Here is a 26659-nt window from a genome sequence, read left to right on the forward strand (position 1 = left end):
AAATTGAAGTCAAATGGTTGCATGACCATCTTCGAACAGAGCTTGTATATAGCTATAGGATATATGGGTACCGTCATTTTACATCAAATTTATGAAAATTTGGAAGCTTTTTTGAATAATTCTGAAGAAAATATTTCAATGTGATTCAAAATTTATGTTGTATTAGCAGTTATTCATAAAGAAATGAAAAATATATTATACCCTTACACAGAATCATAGCGCTCCAAAGTTGACTTCCTACACAAAAGGTTAACCTAAGACTGGGAAAATGTAATACTACTTTTTTCCCCTGAAACAAGTTACTCTCAATTGCAAGACAAATTTTTAAAAGATTTTTTAGAATGATGAGCCCCAATGCCTGCATAAATAGAATTACTACAATTTGTGAGGCTCTAAAACTAAATAATTTCAATTTGCAAGTCTCATTTTCAAAATAACCTTTTTCAGGAGTGGTATTCATTAATGGATTCCCATTCCCACTGAAATATTCTTAACATTCTGTTAAACATGGATAACAGTAAATTAAAACTTTTGGAATTTGAATCACTTCCGACTTATCTTTCTATCTACTTATGTTCTTGTTTCATCCAAGTACTGTATGACTATTGGACACTTCACAACTTTCAATGAGTGTCCCATTTCTACAGATCTAAATCCAATTAATACATTACACACCCCATTGAGATGTCATCCACCAGTTGGTATGGAAAGCTTGAACTATTTGATGTAAGGAGAAAAGTATGTAATTTGGAAACAAACAAAATGTACAAATGTTTTGGACTTAGATATACGTTGACACCTAAGTCAATTTTCTACATTAAAAAATATATCTGTATACTTTCCTGAGTTGATATGAATCAAAATAAATGTATCTATTACAGTATTTGCTTAGGTTTTCCAAGACGGAAAAACAAAAAGTTGTAAATTATTCTTAGAATGTGTTTTTAAACTTCGCCAAAGACGTTTTTACATATACATTTCAGTGTACTACCTAAATAAATATGTGCAAGAGGTCTGTATGAATCACCCAATCAATCAATACAGGATCAAACAATAATAAAAGAGTAGCAAATATCCTCAGCCAAAACACTGTGGAATTTTCCTCTTCACTTATATTTAAAAGGGACATATCTCCTGTAAAAATAATAGATCAACAATGATTTTACAATTTCTCTGAGATATAGTTAACAAAACATTCATTAAACTTAAATGAAAAATATTGGTGTGAGATCTCTCGAAATGTTCATTAACATTTTATTATCATTTCTATCTCAAAAGAAATAATCAACTTAGCTTAACAATCCTCGGAGATAATGGCGATGTCGACACATGACATCAATATCATGCATCTTGATTTTTCATATCAGGCCTATTAAAAAAAAAGGAATTTGTTTATAGTTTCTAGATTATCTCCATTTTTTAGTGCCTCCTTTTTTTATAAGAATGTAATTAAACGGTGCACTCTGTGCCGACCAAATTAATTAATCAAATAATTGGATTAGATCACCATCCAGATGTTTGTTTAATTGATTGATGTCACGATGGTTAAAGTAAAGTAACTAACCAAAAAGTAAAATAACAAAAATACCGAACTCCGAGGAAAATTCTTAACGGAAAGTCCCTAAGCAAATTGCAAAATCAAAAACCAAACACATCAAACGAATGGAAAACAACTGTCATATTCCTGACTTGGTACAGACATTTCTTTATGTAGAAAATGGTGGATTAAACCTGGTTTTATAGCTAGCTAAACCTCTCAATTGTATGTCAGTTGCATAGAATTTCATTATATTGACAACAATGTGTGAGCAAAACAAACAGACTTAGTAGGTAAAAATGTCAAAAATAGGGGTACAGCAGTCAACATTGTGTTATAATCTTAATCACTATAAGTTTTTGAATTTGTGGAATTCTAACGACACTGCAATAAAAGGAATATTTAGAAGATTCATTAAATAAGAAAAGATATAATGTAAACAACATTTTCTGTCAATCAACTTCTCTTTGTTTTATTATTGAAAACTTACAGAATTTGTTGAGTTTTGTTTACAATCAACTCATTAAACCTGCCTTACAAGCCTTAATAAATATGACGAGAACTCTTGTAGTAAATGTATATTTTGTTACTTTTAAAATTTGTGACATTTTAACGATACTGCAAAAAAAGAAATATTTAGAAGATCCATCAAATAAGATATGATATAGTATAAAGTAAAATAACAAAAATACCGGATTCCGAGGAAAATTCGAAACGGGAAGTCCCTAATCAAATGGTAAAATTAAAAGCTCAAACACATCAAACAAATGGATAACAAGTGTCATATTCCTGACTTGGTACAGTCATTTACCAAAATATATAAGCAACAGTTTATGTCAACTTAAACAAAGACTAATGCAAAAATATAAGGCCGTTGCACTTATTAAAAAACGACTCATATTTTTGGGAGAACATAAGTATTTACAGATCAGACATTTTTTGTATGATTACATAATAGTTGCCAGATAAATATAATCTCCATGCTTAATATCATAGAGATACAACTGTGGATTTTACCAGTGTGAATACAGTGGGATAGCGTTTAGTATGAACTAACAGAAAACTCAAAGTAAAAGGAGGGTTTTGTACAAAATTGTAGTATAAGTGTTAAGGAAGTGGAAACATCTAAATGTTGAAAAAATGTCAACAACTCTATGTGACCTTTTAAAAAAAATACTCCATTGACATTTCTGCAGTAGAATAGAATCTTTGTATGAAACTTCATCGTAAAAGTAAAACAGTTTTAAGCGTAACTTTTCTATGGAAAATTGCATGATATAATTAACACAAGTGCAACCTAGGAGTGCATGTTTGTATATCTATTGTACTGTGTAGCAGCTGTTGATAATGTCTTTATTTAAAATCCGAATAACTAGCTAGATCGAGCCTCCGAAATTGTCATTTTATTAGAAAAGATTTGGTACAAAATAAGAGGCACATAAAAGTTGCTCACAAAAATGTGTTGCCTTTTATCTAATTAATTGCACTTTTTAATATTATCCAAAATAATCATAAAAATAAAAAAAATATGTACAATTGCTAATTGATACCGATGGGATATATATTTGTTGTTACATTTAAACAAGCACATGCAAAACATGATTATGAAGATGATGATTCACCTGAAGTCTATTAGCACAATTATAATCGTATACCTGTGTACACATGAAGAACATGCAATATGACAACTGATTAAATGCAATTTATATTTACAATTGTAAAATTTAACCAATTTCAAACTTCTGAGAAAATTATATGCCGGTATTCAAAGGTATTCACACATGTTCAAGTTTTTGAAGATGAAATTTATATGTTAATATTTATAAAAAAATACTTTACCTGCGATAAATAAACAGACAAATGCAAAGAAAATTTCCTTTTCCATGATCAATTAATTAGCTGTCTCCTCTTTGTTATTCCGTCCGGTTTTTTCCACTTGAGTCGCTGAGATGAAGTCCGATAAAAAATATTTGTATTTCAATTTAGAGACTAATCTATTAGCTTTCAAAATCCGTTTCAATCATTACTTTATGTTGAACAGTTCTAGAGAAATGAATAAAAAACTCTTTTAATCTTCTTATCTATTTCTTTACGACATTGTTTTATAGTCTTTAATGTGCTTTTTGTCGTCTCCTCCTATGTGTTGTTATTCCCTTGTATTTACTCTAAATTTTATAAACTATGTCAATTTTACCTTCCGTGTTTTGACTAGTTGAAGATATATATAGCTTTATAATGATAAATCAATTTTAAGAAAAAAGTCTAATAACCTTATGCACCTGTCCTAAGTCAGGAGCCTGTTTCGCAATGGTTGTCGTTTGTTGGTGTGGTTCATATGTGTTTCTCGTTTCTCGTTTTTTATGTAGATTAGACCGTTGGTTTTCCTTTTTGAATTGTTTGACATTGGTCATTTTGGGGCCCTTTATAGCTTGTTGTTCGGTGTGAACCAAGAATCCTCGTTGAAGGCCGTACTTTGACCTATAATTGTTAACTTTTTATACATTGTGACTTGGATGGAGAGCTGTCTCATTGGCACTCATACCACATCTTCTTATTCATAATTAGTTCCAGTGTCTCATTTACGAAGGAAACTGGTTTAAAAAAAAAGAAATTTGGGGTTATGAGTAAGGATAATTTAAGTAGGCTTGTAAATTTGGCTGTACCTGTAGAAAACTTATTAAAAATGGTATTTCACATCCTAAATTTTATGGTAATATTGTACTTAAAGCGCGGAAATCATTATGTGATCTGTGTAATCTCATCGAACCTTTAAACAAACTTATTAGTAAGGGTTATCGTACCAATGTTGTAATTAGATCTCTGAATATAGTTTACATTGGCACTAATATCGATTTTGTCATTAGCAAATTATAACATAACTAAATTTGTATTTTCTTTTCAAACGGGATGTATAGAGACACACACACGTTCATTTTTATCTATAAGAAGTCACTCCTAACTATCCTACTACCTGTCGATAATTTATTTTTGGCATTGCACAAGTCATGTCTTCTTTGACTGTTCATGACGTTAAGATACTAAATCCCTGGGATGTATTTTAGTTGATTTTAGTCTCTGATGCATGATTTTTTATTATTAATTGTTTTGGCTTTTAACTAGCTGTCAGTAACTGTGAGTACTCTCAAATCGTACTTTCTTTTTAATTTGACCTGTTGATACTATTTGTAATGCTTTTTTGTTATTTAATGTTAACATGGATCTTGTCTATATACCAGCTCTGATTATTTGGTGTTACTACAAATTTTCACTTCTTCGTACTATGAACATCAAAATTATTTCATTTTTCCTAAGATGCTGTTCTTGGACCTGTACAGGAAGTTTTATCTAGCACTAATTGTATAGTTTTATTGTTGATATTCACCCCATATGTACCAAGTGTTAAATTACTTTTATTGATATTAAAGAAATTTCTTGGTATTCCTAAATGGAAGATTTTATACACACAGAAGGAGAAGTATACTTAACAACAAAATTATTTTCATTTACCTGTGTATAATATGACGCAGGTTTGTTCAAAAGTGATGATTTTCTAAAAATTGTTTGACATTTCACAGTGATATCATACTTTAACTTTGTTTAAACCTGTTTATTTACTTTTGACTTTAATTATTTGTCCCTTGTAATTTTTTATTAACTGTGTATTTGCATTCAGGTGTCACAGGTCAAATTTATTCGTTCATTGTGTGTTAATTTACGTTTTTTGATTGAGTTAAGCCTTCCAATTGATATTTTACAGTGTGTTTTTCTATGTTGTGATGTTTTACTATTGTTTCAGAAAAGGGAGAAGTTTTGGTACCATTAAAACGTTTAATCCCGCTGCAAATGTTTGCACCTGTCCTAAGTCAGGAATCTGATTGCAGTAGTTGTCGTCTGTTTATGTAGTTCATACGCGTTTCTCGTTTCTCGTTTTTATATAGATTAGACCGTTGGTTTTTCCGTTTGAATGGTTTTACACTAGTATTTTTTTGGGGCCCTTTAAAGCTTGATGTTTGGTGTGAGCCAATGTTCCGTGTTGAAGGCCGTACCTTGACCTATAATGGTTTACTTTTATAAATTGTAACTTGGATGGAGAGTTGTCTCATTGGCACTCATACCACATCTTCCTATATCTATTGTTTAAGTTATATTTAAAGACCGGGTCTGACCTAAAACTTTTACCAGGTGGTAAGTGATTAAGCCAATATGGAAATGAGGCGGATCTTGCCAGTGTGTTATCATAATCTGTGTTAAAAATAGTTTGTTTATGTGCAGAAAACATGGCTTATCAATTAAGTGAGAAAGAGATTTATACTAACCATTCATTTAATGCAGTACTATTTGTTAAATCCAGACTGACAATAGGTATAAAATAAACACTTAAAATCATCCAGTTATTAAAAGTAAAAGTAGAAAATAAAATAAATTCAAACATTAAATGTGCAATTTTGATGATACATGTATATCATATAGTTATAAATATTTAAGAACTAATTCCTCCTGGTTCTTTTCCTTGAATATACAACATTTACAATAGTTTTCCATATTTCCTCGAAATTTAAATGTTTTCTGTTTATAATTTTTCTTGCCTCTTACACTTTTAGGTGTTCTAGGATTTCGCGGATTTGAAAAAGAAGTGAAGTCCCTGTCAACATTTTCATTCCATTGACAAACTTCCAAGTTTGAACGTGCATTGTACTGTTTGTCACCAAACGCAATAGGCTTATCCTGATAAATATTTATAACGTTGTTGAAACTTTCAACATAAAATGTGTCTTTTCCTAAAACAAAATCCCGAGGATATTTAATAATGTTGGAATTTAAAAGTACTCCAAGTAACATTTTTTCAGCCACTGGATCAGTCAAAACAATTCTTGATGGTTCATAATTTTTATCATATTTACATCTAGAGGAAGGATCACAAGATAAATGTCTGTTTTGGTCAACTTCATTCAGAATTGAAGACTTTAATTTCTCTGGATCATTGTTACAATTTCTGATTGACTAATGAATATGAGTTGATACATGTTCCACTTTATCACTTAGTTGAAAGGACCACGTTTTTCTTTCAGGTTTTTTGCTGTTCCAGATGCAACTTTTTTCAGAGCTGTTTTTACTGCTTTAACACAATGCCATGTATCGTTTTTGATTAATTGCATCAGTTTCTTCACGAATGTTTTTGTTAATAGATAGATTCCTGTCATGGCAATGGACACCTACAGCAACCTCCTTTTCAGCCAAATATGTAAAAACCCTATCAGTACCAATACGTTCGTGTCTTTGAGACACAACATCGTCAGCTTTGGTTACATGTTGACAAGATAAAACTTTGTGTGTTTTCTCACCAATCGCAACAATACTTGCATCTTTAGCGTTTTTACGCCAGTCATGCCTTGCGTCAGTTAAAATATCTATTTCTCCAAATTTGTCACCATAATATGAGGCTGATTCTTCAAGCAAGGCTGTTGTTGTAGACTTGTTGTATACTGTTTGAATGTGGTTTTCATATGAGTTGTAGAACTTATTTCGATTTTCCTTATTAATTTTCCCGATTCCAGCACCATCTACAAACTTGGTATAATGTGATGGCAACATTCCTCTACAGATCAGACCATGTTGCACTCTGTTATTCACCAAGTATTCCTTGTTCTGCATGTATGGCGAAGAAGACCACAGAAAAATGTGAGAGGATTCACATTTCATTCTTGTCATAATTACATGTCCTCTTGTTGGTTGTCCATTTCTCTATAATTAGGTTGTGTTTATGTTTAATGAGCTTCCACCACTTCTTTGTAACGTTTTAGTGAGTTCTCAGCACACATGAATATTTTTTGGTTAACATCTTTTTTCCTAGCTTTAGCGTAGGTACTTGGTATTGGATCTGGTACATGTATAGATTGTTCATCAGATGCATTCCCTACTTCCTGACTAGACCACATCTCCAATAAATTCTAAAACTTGCAAATTTCCTGTAGGTTTGTTTAACCTTTGAGTCAATATATTCCTAATTTCCAGTATTTTACCAAGAATTTCTGCCTTCTTTTCATCACTTCCTGAAAACTCCATTCTGAAACTTGGGGTTCTTTTTCGTTTTTTTTTTGTGGACTAGCCATAATTTTGTCTTTAAAGATTTTTTATTAATATTGAAATGACCAAACAGTTGAGTTCCCATACAGATTATGGATGAGTTTATATAGTAAATTGGGTGAAAGGGGAGTGGTGGATAATATATATGACAAAAAACATAATTATAATCTAAAGATTATGTCTTTATCTTATTTTTATATTTTATTTCAAAGATACATGTATAAGAATTCTTTTTTTTTTTAAGTATTAATGAATAATGACAAAAACAAATAATATAACAGGATTGGATTACATTCTCCATCCCTCTTTGTAGAAAGCACTTGTCCTGAAATATAATATTACACAAACATACACATAAGTAAACAGTTCCTGCCAAAATAGTGGAAATTCTTTGAGAGATAATTTATTATGCTGGGGTTTATCATTACTTGAGGTTCTTTCAGGATTTATTACCTCAGTAGAACAGCATGTAAACAAATAGGTAAAACAACTTTTTATTTAGAAAATATTATTTTATCTAAAACAGAATAAAAGAGCATTTACAAACATGAATTAGTACCTTTTACTTAAAAAAATATGATTTATTTCCCTCCAGTAGTTCCTTTTATTTTCAATTTCGCTTGGAGCATTTGGTTCACATTTTTGGAGGGCAAAGTTTCTGGTCATATCTATGCTATCAACTGAAAATGGACGACAGTGTAAATCAAGGAAAATCTATCTTGGCTCTTGAAGTTACAGAATAACAAAAAGAAACTATTTATAATTTATTTGCTCACCATTACTGGGATTATAAAGAAATTGAAATTAAAGAAAACAAAAATGAAAATAAAGAGACAAATGGGGCAGGAAATTCAGAAGATTTTGATGATTTTTTGATAGAGCAAAATGATAATTTTGAAGAATGTCAGTACCGTTTATGCAAACCGTGCATACCACATGAACATAAAAGACAAATGTGGTGGGAGAGTGAAATACATATGGCACATTTAAGAAATTCTTCCTTGAGAAAAACGGACTATAAACGTTTCTGGACAAATCTTTTCCATAGAAATGTATGGCAGGATCCTAGATATCTAGAAAGAAAACGTGCAGCTCTCCGTCAGGATCCCAGAAGAAGGAGCTATGTTTATCATAGGCGAGACTTGATGCCAAAATGTGTCATTGAATTAGTAAGATCATCGTTCCCCAATTTACCAAATGTACCATACATGGGCCACATGTGGGAATAATTATATATATACAAATTAAGTTTGTGAACAATATCATTAAGCCAATTAACACATTTTCAAACATATTTTGAGAATTTTTTTTAACTAAAAATATTCTGAGGAGGTCTATTGTATTTATGAAGGAATTAATCTAGTTGCAAATATTCTTGGATCTATGTGAGGATTGTATCTTGTCTGTAATTAGCAAAAAGGTAGGGTTTTCATTTATGTTTAGACTGTAGCATGTGCATGCTGTTGTGTTAACAAACATTAGGAGGCTCCGCCTCAAGTGAGTCAATCAAACCATTTGAAATTCAAAATATTGACCACTTCTGAATTTTATTTTACAATTACATAAACACTGATTTATCAAATCACTTTGTTTTAACTTATATTTTTTCAAAAGTATGTACTGCACTTATGAGAATAATATCAAGTTGAACTTTATATTATTTATTTAGTAAAACACAAAAATGCTTCCCAATCATGAAACCTGCAAAGAAACTTGAATTTCCCTTCATTTTTCTTATTGGCTGCTATTTATACCCTAGACCCGGTCTTTAAAAAAAAAAACCTATACTGTCATAAATTCTCTCGATTTAAGTTATTTTATGCATGTATTTTATGGCATTTTAAGAATAAATGGTATTGTTATCTACAAATATATTGCAATCTAACAATCTCTGGTTTCTATGGATCTTTAGCTGTCTGCCTTTTTCTATTATTAAGGTGTGTTTGATATAAAGATAAGAAAATGTGGTGTAATTGTCAATGTAACAATACTCCGACATGAAAGTTAACAACTATAGGTCACCGTACGGCCTTCAACAATGAACAAACTCCCTCCCGCATAGTAGGCTATAAAAGACCTGAAATGACAAAAGTAAAATAATTCAAACGAGAAAACTAACGGCCTAATTTATGTACAAAATAATGAACGAAAAACAAATATGTAACACAGCAACAAACGACAACCACTGAATTACAGGCTCCTGATATGGGACAGGCACATACAGAATGTATTGGGGTTCAACATATTTGCGGGCGCCCTCCGGTATGTAATTTCTTATACAGTGTTGTTATTGATTTGATTTCAGGGAACCCGACTTTAACCTTGAATTTGAAAGTTATTTTTTGAACTTCTTGTAAGAGATATTAGGCCAAATTTGACCATATTTATCAAAAATGATTCTACAAGAGACCGCATTTGATTCAGATAAAGAGTAGTATATGGCCACATAAATAATATACCTTACTTCCTTTTATTTACATCTCATTTATACTAGATAAGCCTATTTGTTACGACTTCTACATTTCCCTTTTTGCAACAAAAGGATGAAGTTAAATCTAATTTGGATATAAATCTCTGATTTCGTTACGCAATCTCTGGCACAGGTAAAAAGTTCAGATTTTAAAGAATGGTATCTCCACGAATTTGTGGTATAACAGGCATTACAAGACATATCAATATTTAAAATAGAAGAGGAAATCCATAAAAAAGGTGAAATATGTATAAAATAGACCGATACGGAAATAAAAATAATCCCTTTGCACACAGCTGTGTTTACATTCTTTGACAGGACATAAAGTCTATAACAGAAGTGCGACGCTCAGTTTGGATTTATTAAACATAAAAGTGTTTTAGTAAATAGCAATGCAAATGTTGTTATCCTTATAAAAATGAAGATTCATCATAAAATTTTATTGGAAAAATCACCATATGCAATTTTATTTTTGTTTAGAGGTTGGCAAGAAAAAGTATGCAAAAAAAGGTATTGCAGAGGTCATATTGCGTGTAGTGTTACGTAGTATAGAACGGAACGGAAATGTGATCTCTGCGCCGGAGATTGTTCGTTACACTCATATGAGACAAGCACGCGAGTTCCTATAGTGTGTTTTAATCAGATTGGATGCAGTTGAGCCTTTTGTACTGTATTTCTATCTGTTGAATATGTTATTTTGTAGTTGACAATTGAAAACCTCTAATTTTAGAGGATATACGTGTATGCATGTAGTGTGATTTATTTGTTATTTTATTCTATTTAGAGTTTTTTTTATCAATTCTAATCCGAAGAAAAAATTTTTTCTTCAAAATTTGATGTTTTTTTTTACCTTGAATAATGCCCAGGATAAGTTGTTAAAAATAAAAAAAACTTAAAGAATAATTTTACATATCCTCCTTCACTTCTTAAGTTCCATTTCCAAATATTTTGTTGGCAGAATCTTGTATTAAGACAGACACACTTAATATGGAAAATAAGTAAAGGATCAGATACATGTAGAAGAGAAGTGTGTATTTAATCATTTTAACGGTGTCTTTTTTTTATTTCATAACTTTGTAATATTAGAGTAGGAATGCAGACAGTTTGCCAGTTCAGAATACGACAATTTGTTCTACAGGATTGTTTTCAAAATAGGTTATTGTTTTCCTAGCGATTAAGTCAAAGTTTGTCTATATATGTAATAATGCCTATTACTTTTGGATGAAGGCAGAATTAATGGCAAAATTTTCCTTGTTTTAATTAATGTCTCACCCCGTGAAATGCAAAAATCTGTAGCCCCGTGCGAAACATTACATTTTTATGAAAAATTAACTTTAAAATAACGAAATATTGATTAGGATAAAGCATTAGATTTGATTCTATGATATAAAATCATGTTTATACAAAAATGTACGGAAATAGGTCGTAGTTTTTATCCAGAAATAAGCATTTAAAGTCTAAAAATCAGCGGAAATTTGAGGAGGGTGTTTTAGAAAACATAGAACTGTGAACAGCTACTTCTGCTTCCTGGAATAGGTCAGATCATTCAATCTTTTCTAAGCAAGTTCGCATCATAGATAATAAAACTCCTAAGGACTAACAATCTCCATCTTGCAACACCTCTCTACAGAAGACTATTGGAATCGAGGATTGGAAAATGCAATACCATATAGTTGCAATGACAGAATTGATGGTATAGGTATTCTATCTAGTCCTCCCTTTAGCTCGGTGAATGTGATGAACATTTTCAACTCTACTCCTCGACGTAGACGCAGTCATGGTCATCGTCATTATACATCACCTACTCTCAATGATGCCTCTATTTGTTGCCTTGTACAATTTTTATAAAAGCCCTTGCGTATTCAACACGTTCGCACAAAGATTTATTCACTTATCCTTTAAAAACTTCATTATCTGTACAACTTATGTTTGGAAACCACTCTTACAAACCCCCCATTCAAACCAATACAAACTTACTGCTATCATCTCGGATACTTCCAGTCACTGACTTTCAGACCAGTTTGCATTGAAAAAAAAAGTAAAATAACAAAAATACCGAACTCCGAGGAAAATTCTAAACGGAAAGTCCCTAAGCAAATGGAAAAATTAAAAACCAAACACATCAAACGAATGGATAACAACTGTCATATTCCTGACTTGGTATAGGCATTTTCTTGTGTAGAAAATGGTGAATTAAACCTAGTCTTATAGCTAGCTAAACCTCTCACTTGTATGACAGTTGCATAAAATTCCATTATATTGACAAGGATGTGTGAACAAAACAAACAGACATAATAGGTTAAAAAGAGATGAAAAGGTGAACATCTGATTTCCATTTCTTTCCTTTGCCAATATAGTTTTCGATGCCATCAACTTGGGCGATATTTCTTCATCATAAATCAGTTCACTCGAAAACACCTCTCTACTTTAAAGATCAGTCTGTACCTAACATTTCTTATACCTATACCAAACCAATTGCAATCGAGGTCGTTGATACAAATCAGAATTAAAAAAGCTGACTGGGTCTATGAATACACCTGCTACATCAAACCTTTAAAGAACCAAATGTTGAAAAGCACCTGTCCTACCTCCATGACAAATCACGTGTTCTCCACGCAGATAAAGCCTCAAACAACATCTTTCTTGTGTGTAAACCACAGTACATAAACGGCTTGATAAATGAATTAGGTATTGACAATTCCCTTGGAAACTCAACATATACCCCAATGAAACTTACCAGGAGGAAATTCTGGATAATCTAAGGTCTGGTCTATGTTCCTTTGGAATTTAAACAAAAGATGAAGAACTGGACCTCCCTTCACTGTTTTAGATACCTAAATTACAAAGTTGGCGGCGTGAATCAGATGTGGACACTACAACATTCCAACGATACGTTATATTACATACAATCTAAGTCTCTTTCATTTTGCAATAGTATTAAAACATATGACTTTCCTACCCTTTACACAAGTATCTCCCATTCCAAAATAAAAGACAAATTGAAAGAGTTGGTCCTGCTTTGTTTCATAAAACAGAATGGCTTACGTAGATACAAGTGTCTTGTCTTAGGAAGGAACGAATCGTACTTTGAAAAAAATCACTCTGATTCAAACACAAAATATTTCTGAAACTGACATTATCAAGATGCTTGATATTTTGACTGAAAACATATTTGCTACGTTTAGAGGACGTGTTTTTCTGTAACAATCGGTATTCCCATGGGAACCAATTGTGATCCTCTTCTTGCCGACTTGTTCCTTTATTCATATGAGGCTGGCTTCTTTAAGGTGACTATGGTGAATGCATGTATCCCATCAAACTTGAAATAAAGGATGCAGCAGATTCAGTAAACTGTGCCTCACATCTCGACTTACACTTAGAAATTGATAATGAGGATCGGGTTGAGAACAAAACTTAACGACAAAAAATATGATTGCAGCTTCCCAAATGTGATTTTTCCATTTCTGTGTAGGAACATTCCAAGGCTTATGAAAATTAGAAGATGTGGTATAATAGCCAATCAGGCAACCAGAGACCAAATGACATAGAAGTTAACAACTATAGATCGCCATACGGCCTTCAACAATGAGCAAAACCAATACCACATAGTCAGCTATAAAACACCAGAAATGAAAAATGTAAAACAATTTAAACGAGAAAAATAACGGCTCGATTTATGTAAAAAAAAAAACAATGAACGAAATACAAAAATGAAATATAGCGACAAGCGACAACCACTGAATTACAGGCTCTTGACTTGAGACAGACACATAAAGAATGTGGCGGGGTTAAACATGTTAGCGGGCGCGAAACCATCCCCTAACCTGGGACAGTGGTGTAACAGTACAGCAGAAGAACAAACTATATAAATCAGTTGATTAGGGCATAAAACATCAGATCGATTCAACGTAGAAAAACAAGTAACAAAGACAGACCGGACGTTGCAGGGTATTTATACATCCCTCCAAATAAAAAGAAGACATTTGTAATTCCTTGATAGAGAGTTGATGCTCAGAAGGAAGCTATACAACCAAGATTTCTAAGTGGTGAAGTTGAAATTGTCCCTTCGAACATTTTACGAATGCAATCATGAATTTGTTGACTGATATGGAATATCTGTTTCACAAATTAGGACAGATATGTTCAAATAATAGTAAACACAATCCCGTCCTCCTTTTCATGAATTGATCCGAGTCAGACTTATCACCGGGTTTGTACTAACAAAAGCAAAACGAAGGGTGCCACATGTGGAGCAGGATCTACTTATCCTTCCGGAGCCTCTGAGATCAACCTCGGTTTTGTGGTTAATGTTGCTCAGTCTTAAGTTTTTATGTTGTGTTTTCGTATACTGTTGTGTGTCATTTTGTCTTTTTTCGTTTTTAGCCATGTCGTTGTCAGTTTATTTTCGACTTTATATTACCGGTGTTTCCTATACCAGTTTGTTCAAATTCTACCAGAAGATCGTGGTCGAACATTTTTTACAGATGAGTGGACATTATACCTCCCTGTCAAGTCATTATAAATTTGTATTAGGACCTTCCAATACAGTAGATGTAATTCTTGGTTCAACATTTTGTCCATCAGAATATAATGTTGGACTACGTCAAATGAAGATGCTCTTCAACTTTATACTTGTTTGGCTTTTTAACTATTTTGATCTGAGCGTCACTGATGAGTCTTATGTAGACGAAACGTGCGTCTGGCGTATTAAATTATAAGCCTGGTACCTTTGATTACTATTAACGTACCGAATGTTTAAATAAAATATTTTGCTTCCTTTTTCATCCTCATATCTTGCCTCTGATTTAACTTGCCATTATTGGAGACAGACCTTTTGTAAAGCTAAACTGTCTATTTTTTTTATTATATTTTAAGCTTTTTATATTATTGAGTACTCAAAATTTTTTTCAGTAACTGGTGTCATTGTGATACCTCTATAATTAGTTAACTCAGCTGGATATTTATCTTTTTAGCACTTGAGTGATCATACATGATTTGAATGAGGTTGGAACCTATTGCTCTTGCTATGAACTGGTTCATTGTTTGTTGATGTTGCTGGTTGTTATTTCTTTCGTCATTTATCTTTGAATGCAGTTGGTGAATATTAGCATTTTGATTTTACCAATAAGAAATAATCTTTTTTATTCGACCATAGAAATAGAATGGTACGTCTTTAATTCAATAATTAGAACAAGATGATTGCAAATAAAAAAGGTAAACAGCCTCGAACAACGACTGTAACAACAGTAAATGAGTAAAAAATTTATATTTTGTATTTTTTTTTAAAATTAAAACATTTCCTCTGATACATGTTATCTTGATTTTCTCTGATACATGTTTACTGTAAATCTTCAGATCTTTCAAGTTTGTAGAATGTAAGTATACAGAATAAACTAATTATACAGGTATTAAAGTTATATTTGCATTTCATTTTAAAGGAGATGTGACATGATTTTTTTATTTTTTTTTTATTTTCCATAAATGTTTATTTATACATAAATACCCCAAAAAAAACACCGATAGCAATATAAGTATCGTTTAAATGGATAAAATATGAATTTAAATGTATCGATCTGTCGACCTACTAATTATGCATATTTCAATCCCGGAAGTCACTCAGAACGAGGCTGTGACGTCAGTGGTTTCATCAGTCATATTTGACAGACGGGTGTAAAGGCATAATTAGCGCAATTTCGTTTTCGAATATCTTCCAAAAAAACGCATGACAGTGATTAAAAATGGTTATGTGTGCTGCGAGCGGATGCAATAATAGACATAAGAAGGACGGTTTAATTAGTTTTTTCCGTTTTCCAAGTAACCCGCAGACCAGGAAGGCGTGGACACACTATTGTAAGAGATGGGGCTTCCTACCAAGCACTAGTCATAGATTTTGTTCCGCCCACTTTACAAATGCATGTTACGATCGTGACCCAGAAGTGATGAAAAATCTCGAGGGCTGTCCTACCATGAAGCCAAAACTCCTTCCAAATGCGATACCTGACATTCCATTTACACAACAAACAACAGCTGAGCCCAGGCCACCTATACTTAAGCGGGGAGCTTATGAGAAACGGAGAAAGGCTGAGGTAAATATTTTTTTTATCTTCGCAAATATTTTTTTTGTGTCCCTTTTAATATTATTTTTTTATAGTTTAGTCACAGTTGTGTATACTGTGGATTCATTTTTATTCGTGGTATACCAATTTTCGTGGGTTTCGTGGGTCACAGTGAACCACGAATTTAAGAATTCAACGAAGAATAATCCCGAAAAATGTGTTTGGAGTCGGATGTTTATTTCCGGTTATGTTATGCAGTTATCGTATAGTGTTGACTAGCGATAAACTTTGCAACATAACACGTGTTTCTATTGAAAGAAGATAAAAGTATTTTGATTAAATCAATAATAAAAAAAATGGAATATTAGTGATAAACTACTTTTTAAATATGATTAAAACTGTTCATGGAAAATAACTGTAAGTTGTTAATTACCGTGTCATAGTTTGGATTACTGGTGATTAAAAATCAATAGGATTAAGTATGGGGATATTGCCCGTAGGTAATATTGTTTATGACAGGAACATTTATTTTCACACCTTTTACTTATATGACTGTTTATTATACCGTGATTAGGGAAATAAGCTTTCAATCATATATCAATCATAGAGATTTGAATGCCTCATAAAATTACCGACAAAAATTTATAAATTATAAAACAAACATATAATTATTTGTCTCTGTCCACGATTTTAATCGAAGTTTTCAATGAACACTTTAACCTAGAATGACCAAGCGATGATTTTGATAATTTAAACTTTTTCAATGAATTCCTTCTTTTTTGTTTTATTATTGACCAAACCAAGGAGGTTATATGACATCCTAAATCAAACAGAAATTCACGAATTACGTATCTGAATTTATCTTTTTTTTCAATCAGCGATCCACGAATTTACGTTTACCACGAAACGTCTTTTTTTCTCTATCCACGAAAATTGATACCCACGAAAATAAATGAATCCACAGTAATTGCATAGCCAAATACATCTCAGTGTTTAAAATTTGGTATTGTGTACCTGTTCACGTGTGCAGGTGTGTACACTGAAATTGGACATAAATAAAAGTCATAAACATCGATCAGAAGTTACAGGTGGCACACTTTCTCCGCAATGCTGGGTTACCTTTGAAGTTGAAAGCTACAGGTGTCATGCCCCAGGTGGTGATAGATAAGACATAGGTAATAAGCAATATTGCGTAACATGCGTCGAATCTGTGTACATCCATGATCACCTGCTGGGTGCACAGGTGAGGTTGGAAAATAGACTGTAGTTATTGTTACAGACACAAGTTACGTAATGCATATCTGTTTTACCTGTTTGAATACGCTATACCTTACTATCGGATATGGGGTTTACAGAATAGAGAAAAAAGGACTGACAGTGCAGAATGAAAAAGGGAAGGATAGAAAATAATGGGTTGCTGAAATTTACTTTGTAAAGAATGGAGTATAATGGGCAAAATAGATAAAGAATAGAGAAGAAATGGTTTTAAAGTAAAAAATTAAGAATAAAGCCTGGCAAATTAAAAATTCAAACACATGTCAGTCCTCATAACTAATACATAACCTGTAGTGGGTACATAGATTTCTTTCTGTGTTTTCTAATAAAAATTAAGCAGGAAAATAAAAGGTGTATTGCAATAAGTTTTTACTATTTACCCTTATTATTTTTTTTATTTATGGAAAATCATTTTATTTCTTTATAAAAGAAATTGTGAAGAGATGCCAAGTCATACAATCAAAATGATAGACCATTGATGCAAGTTATTGTAGTGAAACATGCAAAAGGTGAATTGAATGAGAAACAAATATGTTGGCTAGTGTATGTATGCAAGTCTTTATATCGCATAAGACATGAAGCTGAATAATATAGTTTTAACTTAAATAATGTAAATAAATCCAATTGATACAGACCCAGTGGCGGATCCAGGGGGGGGGGGGGGGGAGTTCCGGGGGTTGGAACCCCTCCTTTTTTTTGATGATCAATGCATTTGAATGGGGACATATAGTTGGAACCCCCCTTTTAAAAATGGCTGGATCCGCCCCTGCAGACCTGGGAGTAGTAGATAAATGTATAAGTACTACAGACTGAGGATATGCACATTATAAAACAGGGAAAAAATTATCCCCCCCAAAAAAAATTAGTACTCATAGAACATTTTCAATGATGATTATGGAGGAGACAAAGACATATGAATATATTTTATTGTTTTAAAACTTCTTTAAATATTACTTTTAGTACTTCCCCTGTTATGTCATACTCATTACACATTTATTGGGGGCTGTTTCAGTAATTCAAATTTCACACCCAACATACTTTGCTAGGTGATAGGTAATTTATTACCTGTCTTTTTGTTTTATTTAATTCAATTCAATTACCTGTTAAACTCAAACATTTTTATGAAATATATCTTGATTTATGGTGAAATAATTGATATAGTAATTATATATTTCTACACAGATCTCTATATATGCATTCTAAATTTTATATTGTGTATTAAATTTCATATTGTGTTTATACTTGTATGTATGTAGTGAGACTATAATAAACTATTGAACTTGAACTCTACATTTAGCAATAACTAATTTATATTATTAAATTAATATCTAAGAATCAATTTATTAATCGTAAATTTGATTGCTAATCAGACAAATATCCACCAAAGCTCAAATAAAATGGATTTAAGAAGTTAGGTATATTTCTCCATGTTTTTAATTCCATTATAGTTGTTCAGAAATGCAATTGACCATTATTAACCATTGTGGGATCCAAGATCTTCACTTGTATATATATGTCTTAATTGTCACAGTAAAGTTGTGAAAAACTAAATTAACAGCGAACATTTATCCTTTGCAGATCCTACAGCTTGCATATGACAACTATGAACGAGACACGGAATGTGTAGAACTACAAGTACCAGACAGTACCACAGAACCAGAACATTTCTCCATGTTTTTAATTCCATTATAATTGTTCAGAAATGCAATTGACCATTATTGACCATTGTGGGATCCAAGATGTTCACTTGTATCTATATGTCTTAATTGTCACAGTAAAGTTGTGAAAAACTAAATTAACAGCGAACATTTATCCTTTGCAGATCCTACAGCTTGCATATGACAACTATGAACGAGACACGGAATGTGTAGAACTACAAGTACCAGACAGTACCACAGAACCAGAACCCAAACTGCCAACCTCCAATACATCCAAAGTTACCATGGTTACACAGACAACTCCACCAACATCTCCAAAGTCAGTAAAACACAAGAAAAGCCAATCCCACCTCCGTCCACAACAACGTACCAGGAAACATCAAACAGATCTTAAAATTACACAACCTTCAGCAACATACAGTACAATTGCTACTCAGACTGATGATGACATTACAAAATGTACATGTACCAGTATTGTAACTACAACAACTAACATTAATTCAGCCCAAAACTCTGACGACGATGAGGTTTCCAGCCATGCAGATAGTGATGAGGACTACCAACCCTCAGATGATGACCAGAGGTATGTACAATTGTAATAAATGTACCACAAAAAACATTTTTGTAGTTATGGGGGTATAACACAATAACATGATCAGCTGAAAAATAGCATATATATATATATCAATTGATCAAACCGGTTTTAGGAACAGGCTCTTCAATCAGGTTGATGTCTCTTTGAAACATTCCCCGGTTCCATTCGCAATTTTTAAATTTATATTCTTAAGTAAAGATGTACCTATGTTTTTAAAAAATTAACCTGGAAAAACACAATATGAATAAAAGGACAAGAAATAGTAAATTTGGTATATTAAATTTTTAAATTGTTTTCTTTCAAAGACTTTTGTGAGGCTTATTATTTCATTTTATTATTAAAATGTTTAAAAGTGTTTCATTTTCTTTCTGATTTTTAGATATGTTTTTTTCTGGATTAACATATGTCAAGTATCAATTCCTGCTATACATGCTATATGCACCAAACAAAAAGGAAATTTTGCTACATTTTGCATGTAGGTTGAAATTTAACATGTGTAATGATCATGTATGTGCATTTGCCATTGCATAGCATATTGAAACAATTCATTAAGTTTACAAAAAAATGTATACAATTTTCATCTAAAAATATGGTCTGAGGACCATCCAGTCTGTAAATATTCGATGGAATTCATATTAATATCACATGCAATGTAATACTACATTCTTTTTCAGTTCTGATGATAACAGCGATGAAAAGATGACCACATGAACTACCGTCTTAATGCAAAAGCAACCCCTGAAGAACAGAAGCAGTTCCTTGTAAGCGAGTCAGCCCTAGCAGAGTTATTGTCTGTGTGCAGATATTGCAGTAGTGAAGCTGTTCCTGTGATACAAGTATCCAGAGGTACCCTAATTGTGACAAACTCTGTGTGTGTAAATGGACATTTGTCGATCTGGAAAAGCCAATCCATCCACAACAGCCTACCATGGAGCAACCTAATGACAGCCACAGCCATTATGTTAAGTGGGTGCAACGCCACATCAGTTCTCAGGATGTTTGACCACCTCAATGTCCAGATGTTTTCAATGAGGACTTATAACAGACTGCAGTCTTTATATGTTTCACCAGCAGCTACCATGGCCTGGGATGCCGAACAATCCAGTTTGCTAGACCAATTGAGAGGGACTGACGTAATATTAGGAGGTGATGCAAGGTGTGATTCCCCAGGTTATTCTGCTAAATATGGATCATACACCCTAATGAATCTACAAACAAAGAAAATCCTTGACTTCCAATTGATACAGGTAAGGTTTAAAAAATAAGCTTTGATCATTAAAATGTGTACAGTATAAAAATTAACATAAATCTTGTAAAAATAAGAATATGTTGAATAATTGCCAATGAGACAACTCTAAACCAGAGAACAAATGAAATGGAGTAAACTGCTATAAGTCACTGTACAGTCTTCAACAATGAGCAATACCCATACTGCTTAGTCAACAATGAAGGAAAAGATACTATGAAGTATACACTAGAAGACAACAACGAAATCAAATAAATTTAGGTTCGTATTTTGATTATATAAATTTCTAGATGCTCTTATATATATATAATTAAAACGTTATGTCTATTTGAGATGCCATATATTTTATTTTGTTTTGTAGAGCAACGAGGTGAAAGGTTCAACTCACATGGAACTAGAGGGCCTGAAGCGTGCTCTGGGATTTCTAAAAGACTACGTAAATATTAAAGAAGTTGTGACAGACACATTATATATTATATATAACTTTTACATATGATTTATATTGCTGAGTTTGCAGTCTTTGATCATGTTGATTTTTGTGAAGGAATGCAAACCTTGATTTTTGTTGAGCATTGAAAAACAAAAACTTTTATAAGGTACACCTTTATTATTTTACTTCTTCTCTAAAACAGGATCTACTGTGCAAAGACAAAAAGTCCATATTTTTATTAATACAAGTGTTTCATTCATATAGTTGCCAAAAAAGTAATCAGTCCAAACTTAATTTATACAACTGCATATTTGATGTCACAGTATTCTTCAGATTGGAAACTGTCCCTAATCAATCAAAAAAGACATGAAGATCAGCCAGGGCGACAAAAACATCTTTTTGACGTATGGCATGTAGCTAATGGTAATTAAAATTATATATATAAAAATCATTACAAACTGAGGTTTTATCCATCAGAACCTTGTGTTAAATTTTCAAATAAAATAGACAAATAAAGCTAATGCAAGATATAATATACCAATAGCACAGAAAAACAATGATGACAGTTGACCCATATTATAAAACAATCCCAATTTCTGCGTTCATAAAAAGATTATGACCTTTAAATTTGGTATTGGTGGCCTCGGCTGTTTTCTGCTCTTTGGTCATGTTGTTGTTTTTTTGACATATTCCCCATTTCCATTCTCAATTTTATTGACTTATGTTATTAATATATATGAAAAATTATGCCATGTTCTATTATTATATATTTTCACAGTAGCATGCATAATTATAAAAAAGATGTGGTATGATTGCCAATGATACAACTCTCCACAAGAGACTAAATGACACAAAATTAACAACTTTAGGTCACAGTATGGCCTTCAACAATAAGCAAAGCCCATACCTGTATAGTCAGTTTCAACAGAAGGTCCATAGTTATCAAAAGCATATCTGATGAATACAAAGCCTTGTATTGTCACACACAAATAATTCATTTATTATTGTGAGAGCCTATTGTTAATTGTTAATGTTTATGTTGTCATTTTGGACATAGTTTTGATTTTTTCTTTCTTATTTCAAATTACAGGAGTATCAAAGAAGTTAGAGGCAGCAGCAAAAAAGAGTGGTGGCAAAGACATCCGTCCACGGATTAAATCCATTGTAAACCACATCTAATTGATTTCCTCTTCTTGTGGATCGGATGGTGATTTGAAAGCAGCTAAGTGGTTATCCATTATGAACCACAAGTGCAACAGACATGAAGGGCACTCCAGCATCTACCCGAAGTGTGACCATGGGGAATTATCGCAAGACCGTCAATGGCTTGAAGAAGGTATTTATTAAATGTACCTGGTATATATTATTTGTTTAAAACGAAAAAAAATATTATTTTAGGTTCTGTGCCATATAAGAGAATGAAAGCTGTCATTGAGAGCAAGTTCCTTCTTACAGATGTGCCAAAGTTATCCCCAGTATACCAGACCTATGCCTTGGAGGTTTTCCATTCAATGGTGAACAACTTTGCACCAAAGAGCACGCACTTCTTCTATTCATCTATGCTTGCATGGTAAATATTTGATTTTATTTGTTGTTTGTAATTTATATTTTATTAATTTTTAACCTTACTAAACTTATTTTTATTTTGAACATCTCTAATAAATGTTGTAAATCAATTTCAGGTTGTGTGTTGCCGCATTACAATACAACGAGAACTGCAACAGAGATAGAGCTTTTACAAAAGATGGTGTGCAATGCTTCAGCATGGTTTATCCCAGAGCAAAGAAAGGCAAAGAAGCTGTAGTTAAATCCAGACATTCACCAGCTACATATGGTATGTATTAAAATCATAGTTGTAGTTATGAAAAACAAAATAAGGAGATGTGGTATGATTGCAAATAAGACAACTATCCACCAAAATTGATATGAAGTGAAGGTAAGCAATTACAGAAAAACCTACGGGCTTCAACAATGAGGAAAACAATACTGAATGATCAGCTTAAAAAGGCCCTGACATCAAAAATATGAATCAATTTAATTGAGAAACTATTGGCCTAATTTTAAACAAGATAATTTACATAAAACAATTTAACAGACATATTGTATGGTATGCAACAAAGAGCTAACATATTTTTTTACCAAGTGATCACAGCTCGCACATGCTTTGCTATATTAAAACACTCAATGCATCATTTCATTTTTATTGAGTAAAAATTAAGAATAACAATGTAAAACTTGAAAATAATATTGACTAATTTTTTGTAGATTATGTTTTACTGATCAAGCAAGCTGTTGTTTCTAGAAGGGAACATGATTGCTCTTCATATTCAAATGCTGCAGGTGATGTACAGATTCTTCAAAACCACTTTCCGGTCAGTTTAACGCAGACATTCGAGCCATTCCAAAAGGCAGACCTCATTGCAAGACACAGGTCCAGATTTTAGCGATAAGAGCAAAATTATTGAGAACAGTTAAATGTTGTAGTCACATTGAAAATTGTTAAGGAAATCTATAATCAAGGGGGTGGGGGTGGGGGGTTAACATAATTTTGTCATCCTAGTCTAATGATAAATCAAAATAAAATTCCATTTGACAAGTAGTTAGATTGTTCAACAGGAAGAATGTCAAAACCAGTGTACTGATTTTGTATTATATGCAGTGGATGTTCACCGTAAACTTTTACATGTGATTTATATAGATGAGTTTGCAGGCTTTGATCATGTTGATTTTTGTGAAGGAATGCCAACCTTGATTTTTTTTTAGCATTGAAAAACAAAAACTTTTATAAGGTACACCTTTATTATTTTACTTCTTCTCTAAAACATGATCTACTGTGCAAAGACAAAAAGTCCATATTTTTATTAATACAAGTGTTTCATTCATATAGTTACCAAAAAAGTAATCAGTCCAAACTTAATTTATACAACTGCATATTTGATGTCACAGTATTCTTCAGATTGGAAACTGTCCCTAATTTTTTTCACAACACATGCAGGCAAGATCTTCCTGTTATGACGTCCCAGACGATGCCATATCCACTAAACAAATCTTCTGTATGCCATAAACCTATATTTCCTACAAAACAAAACATCAATTATGTTCATATACAACTTTCAGTACCTTACTTTTAACTGATGTGTGAATATATTCATCAAGCATACAATGTAAGTTAAGAAAAATTTCTTATTAACAAATAATCTTTTTTTCATTTTTCGAAAGACCAAAACATTTTAATTCCATTGTACCTTTTGTCATTTTGTATTGTATTAAGGTTAAAAAGATATATTTAGGATTGATACATACTACCTAAGGTGTACTGCCATGTATATATTTTCTAACTTTGTATATTATTATAATGACATGAAAGAACTAGGGCCTTTCTACATGTTCTATATGCTGTGAAATATATTATATATAAATATATTGTATCTGTGATATTTGAATGATGAGTTAATCTGTGATATTAAATTATTATTTAGTTCATATGTTATTTTCTTTATTAAATTGTACTTACTCTACGTACAATTAAAAATGTTGAAGTCACTATTGTCTCGAAAACAGTGAATGATCATGATAATCATGGAATCAATAAAACAATAATTGATTTGAAATTGGTACAACATGAACCAAACATACTACTATCATGACTAATTTCAAAACTGACTCATTGATGGGTTCATTGTCGTCAAAGGGACCAACATGCTTCATGTATGCATACATGCTGACTTGCAACACATGGCGGTTTAAGTAGTTTGCAATAAAGATCTTATTCTCTGTAATGCAGTTTAAGTCATCTGGTTGCATTAAATAGCTTACAGCTGATATGTCTGAACAGCATACACATTCATCTGCTGTTGCCATGGAATGGCAGTTTCCACAATCGAACCTATAACATGGAAAGAAAAAAACTTATTTAAATGAAACCAACAGTATACAAAACACAACATAGAAAATGTTAAAACACAGGAGTAGGTTTCACAAATAAACTTTTGGCCAAGGTTGATCATAAGTATGCTGAACTGTTCATGACTTACGAACAATTCAGTAGCAAGTTTTTTTGTGAAACAGACTCCTGATCTCTGGCATAAAAAAACTTTTTCAGTTTGTGTACCCATTGTATATACATGTTTTGGGAAAACTGCAGTACCGAATTAAATGTGGAGGTATATATATCTAGAATAAGATATCAATATATCATATAAACGTGGTGATGTCTAATGCATATATACATTGGTATTTTATGCTGATCAAATCTAATAATGCACTTTTTAACAAGCCTTAGTAAAATTAAAATATGAACTTTGTTTTTATTTTACTATAAGACTTCTTCAGGTGTTTTGTTTATACAATATAACATGGACAATATTTTCTTCCCACTGCCCATTTATAATTATTGACCGTTCGTAATCTTCAATATAAATGAAGCTGTAACTGTATATCAGAAGAAGAAAAACATCTATGTATATCTAGTGCCTGTGCTAGTAGTAGTACGTTACTGTTCCAGGGTAGAGGGAAACAAAACTATTTTCGGTGGATAAATTAATCGTAAAAAATCAGAAATTTATATTTTCCTAATTGTTATACATGCATCTGCCAAAAATAAACCACTGAAAGCGTTGGGTATCAAATATATTAATCATACGAACCAATTTGTGTTTACAAGGCGATCGGCATTGCTTGAAAGATCGTCAATATCGGACTCTTCGGATGACGAATTTATATCTTCTACTTGATCATTTTCTTCAAGTAACGGCTCAAACTGATAAGGTCGAATATCCAAAGTTTGAGAGTTGCCTTGAAAACTGATGTCAACACCGTCCATTGTTTAATGATGTGTGTAACGTCTCCTTTAAATCTTCAATATCTAAGTACAATTCGTATTGTTGAAAACTTAAATGTATGTTTTTTAGGGTGTCATTTACAGGTGATGTCAATATATTATTTTTACATTTCTAGGTAAATGTCTAGAAAAGTAACATTTAAAGTCGACATTTAAGAGTTTAGAATAAATTACCAAACCTTTTTTTGTGTATTACCAGTAGATCGGTGCCTTAAGTTGAGACCCATAGTCCTTTAAACTTGGTAATTTTATTTACTGTGACTTGACTGTTAGTGTTTCTCTCAACCTATTGCAATTTATTCAAAATTCTGACCAAATTGCAATTTGTTTTATAAAACCAAACTGTTCAACTGGTCAGAAATTTGAACAAACTGCTGTAGAAAACCACAGTCAAGTCGTGAAAGTGCAAGGTGATAAAATAAAGCATACTTACAATCCAATAAGACTTTAATTCCACTTCAATGTTAT

General features: G+C 32.2%; 3 protein-coding genes across 6 annotated transcripts in view; 2 read left to right on the forward strand and 1 right to left on the reverse strand.

The window, feature by feature from the left end:
- LOC127735488 (uncharacterized) overlaps positions 1-26659 on the reverse strand; it is a 121217-nt gene that overhangs the window by 55053 nt on the left and 39505 nt on the right. The window contains exon 1 of one of the 4 annotated variants that reach the window (XM_052245666.1): positions 3377-3734. The exons of 2 other annotated variants lie outside the window; for them this stretch is intronic. In XM_052245666.1, coding sequence (XP_052101626.1) covers positions 3377-3422 — 46 coding nt within the window. In that variant the 5' untranslated portion in view covers positions 3423-3734. Of the gene's footprint in view, positions 1-207; positions 234-3376; positions 3735-26659 lie in introns of those variants that run through there. One more of the 4 variants, XM_052245669.1, reaches the window with a different exon arrangement.
- On the forward strand, positions 15535-19746 carry LOC127735492 (uncharacterized). The gene is made up of 2 exons (XM_052245673.1): positions 15535-16177; positions 19245-19746. The coding sequence occupies exons 1-2, from the start codon at positions 15830-15832 to the stop codon at positions 19677-19679; spliced, it is 783 nt and encodes a 260-aa protein (XP_052101633.1). The 5' UTR covers positions 15535-15829; the 3' UTR covers positions 19680-19746.
- LOC127735494 (uncharacterized) lies at positions 19531-24834 on the forward strand. The gene is made up of 7 exons (XM_052245675.1): positions 19531-19663; positions 20350-20922; positions 21283-21774; positions 22442-22687; positions 22750-22921; positions 23034-23185; positions 23617-24834. Exons 2-3 carry the CDS (start codon positions 20383-20385, stop codon positions 21415-21417), a joined length of 675 nt encoding a protein of 224 aa, XP_052101635.1. The 5' UTR covers positions 19531-19663; positions 20350-20382; the 3' UTR covers positions 21418-21774; positions 22442-22687; positions 22750-22921; positions 23034-23185; positions 23617-24834.

This window comes from Mytilus californianus, unplaced genomic scaffold (assembly GCF_021869535.1).
Source record: "Mytilus californianus isolate M0D057914Y unplaced genomic scaffold, xbMytCali1.0.p SCAF_3, whole genome shotgun sequence".
NCBI lineage: Eukaryota > Metazoa > Mollusca > Bivalvia > Mytilida > Mytilidae > Mytilus > Mytilus californianus.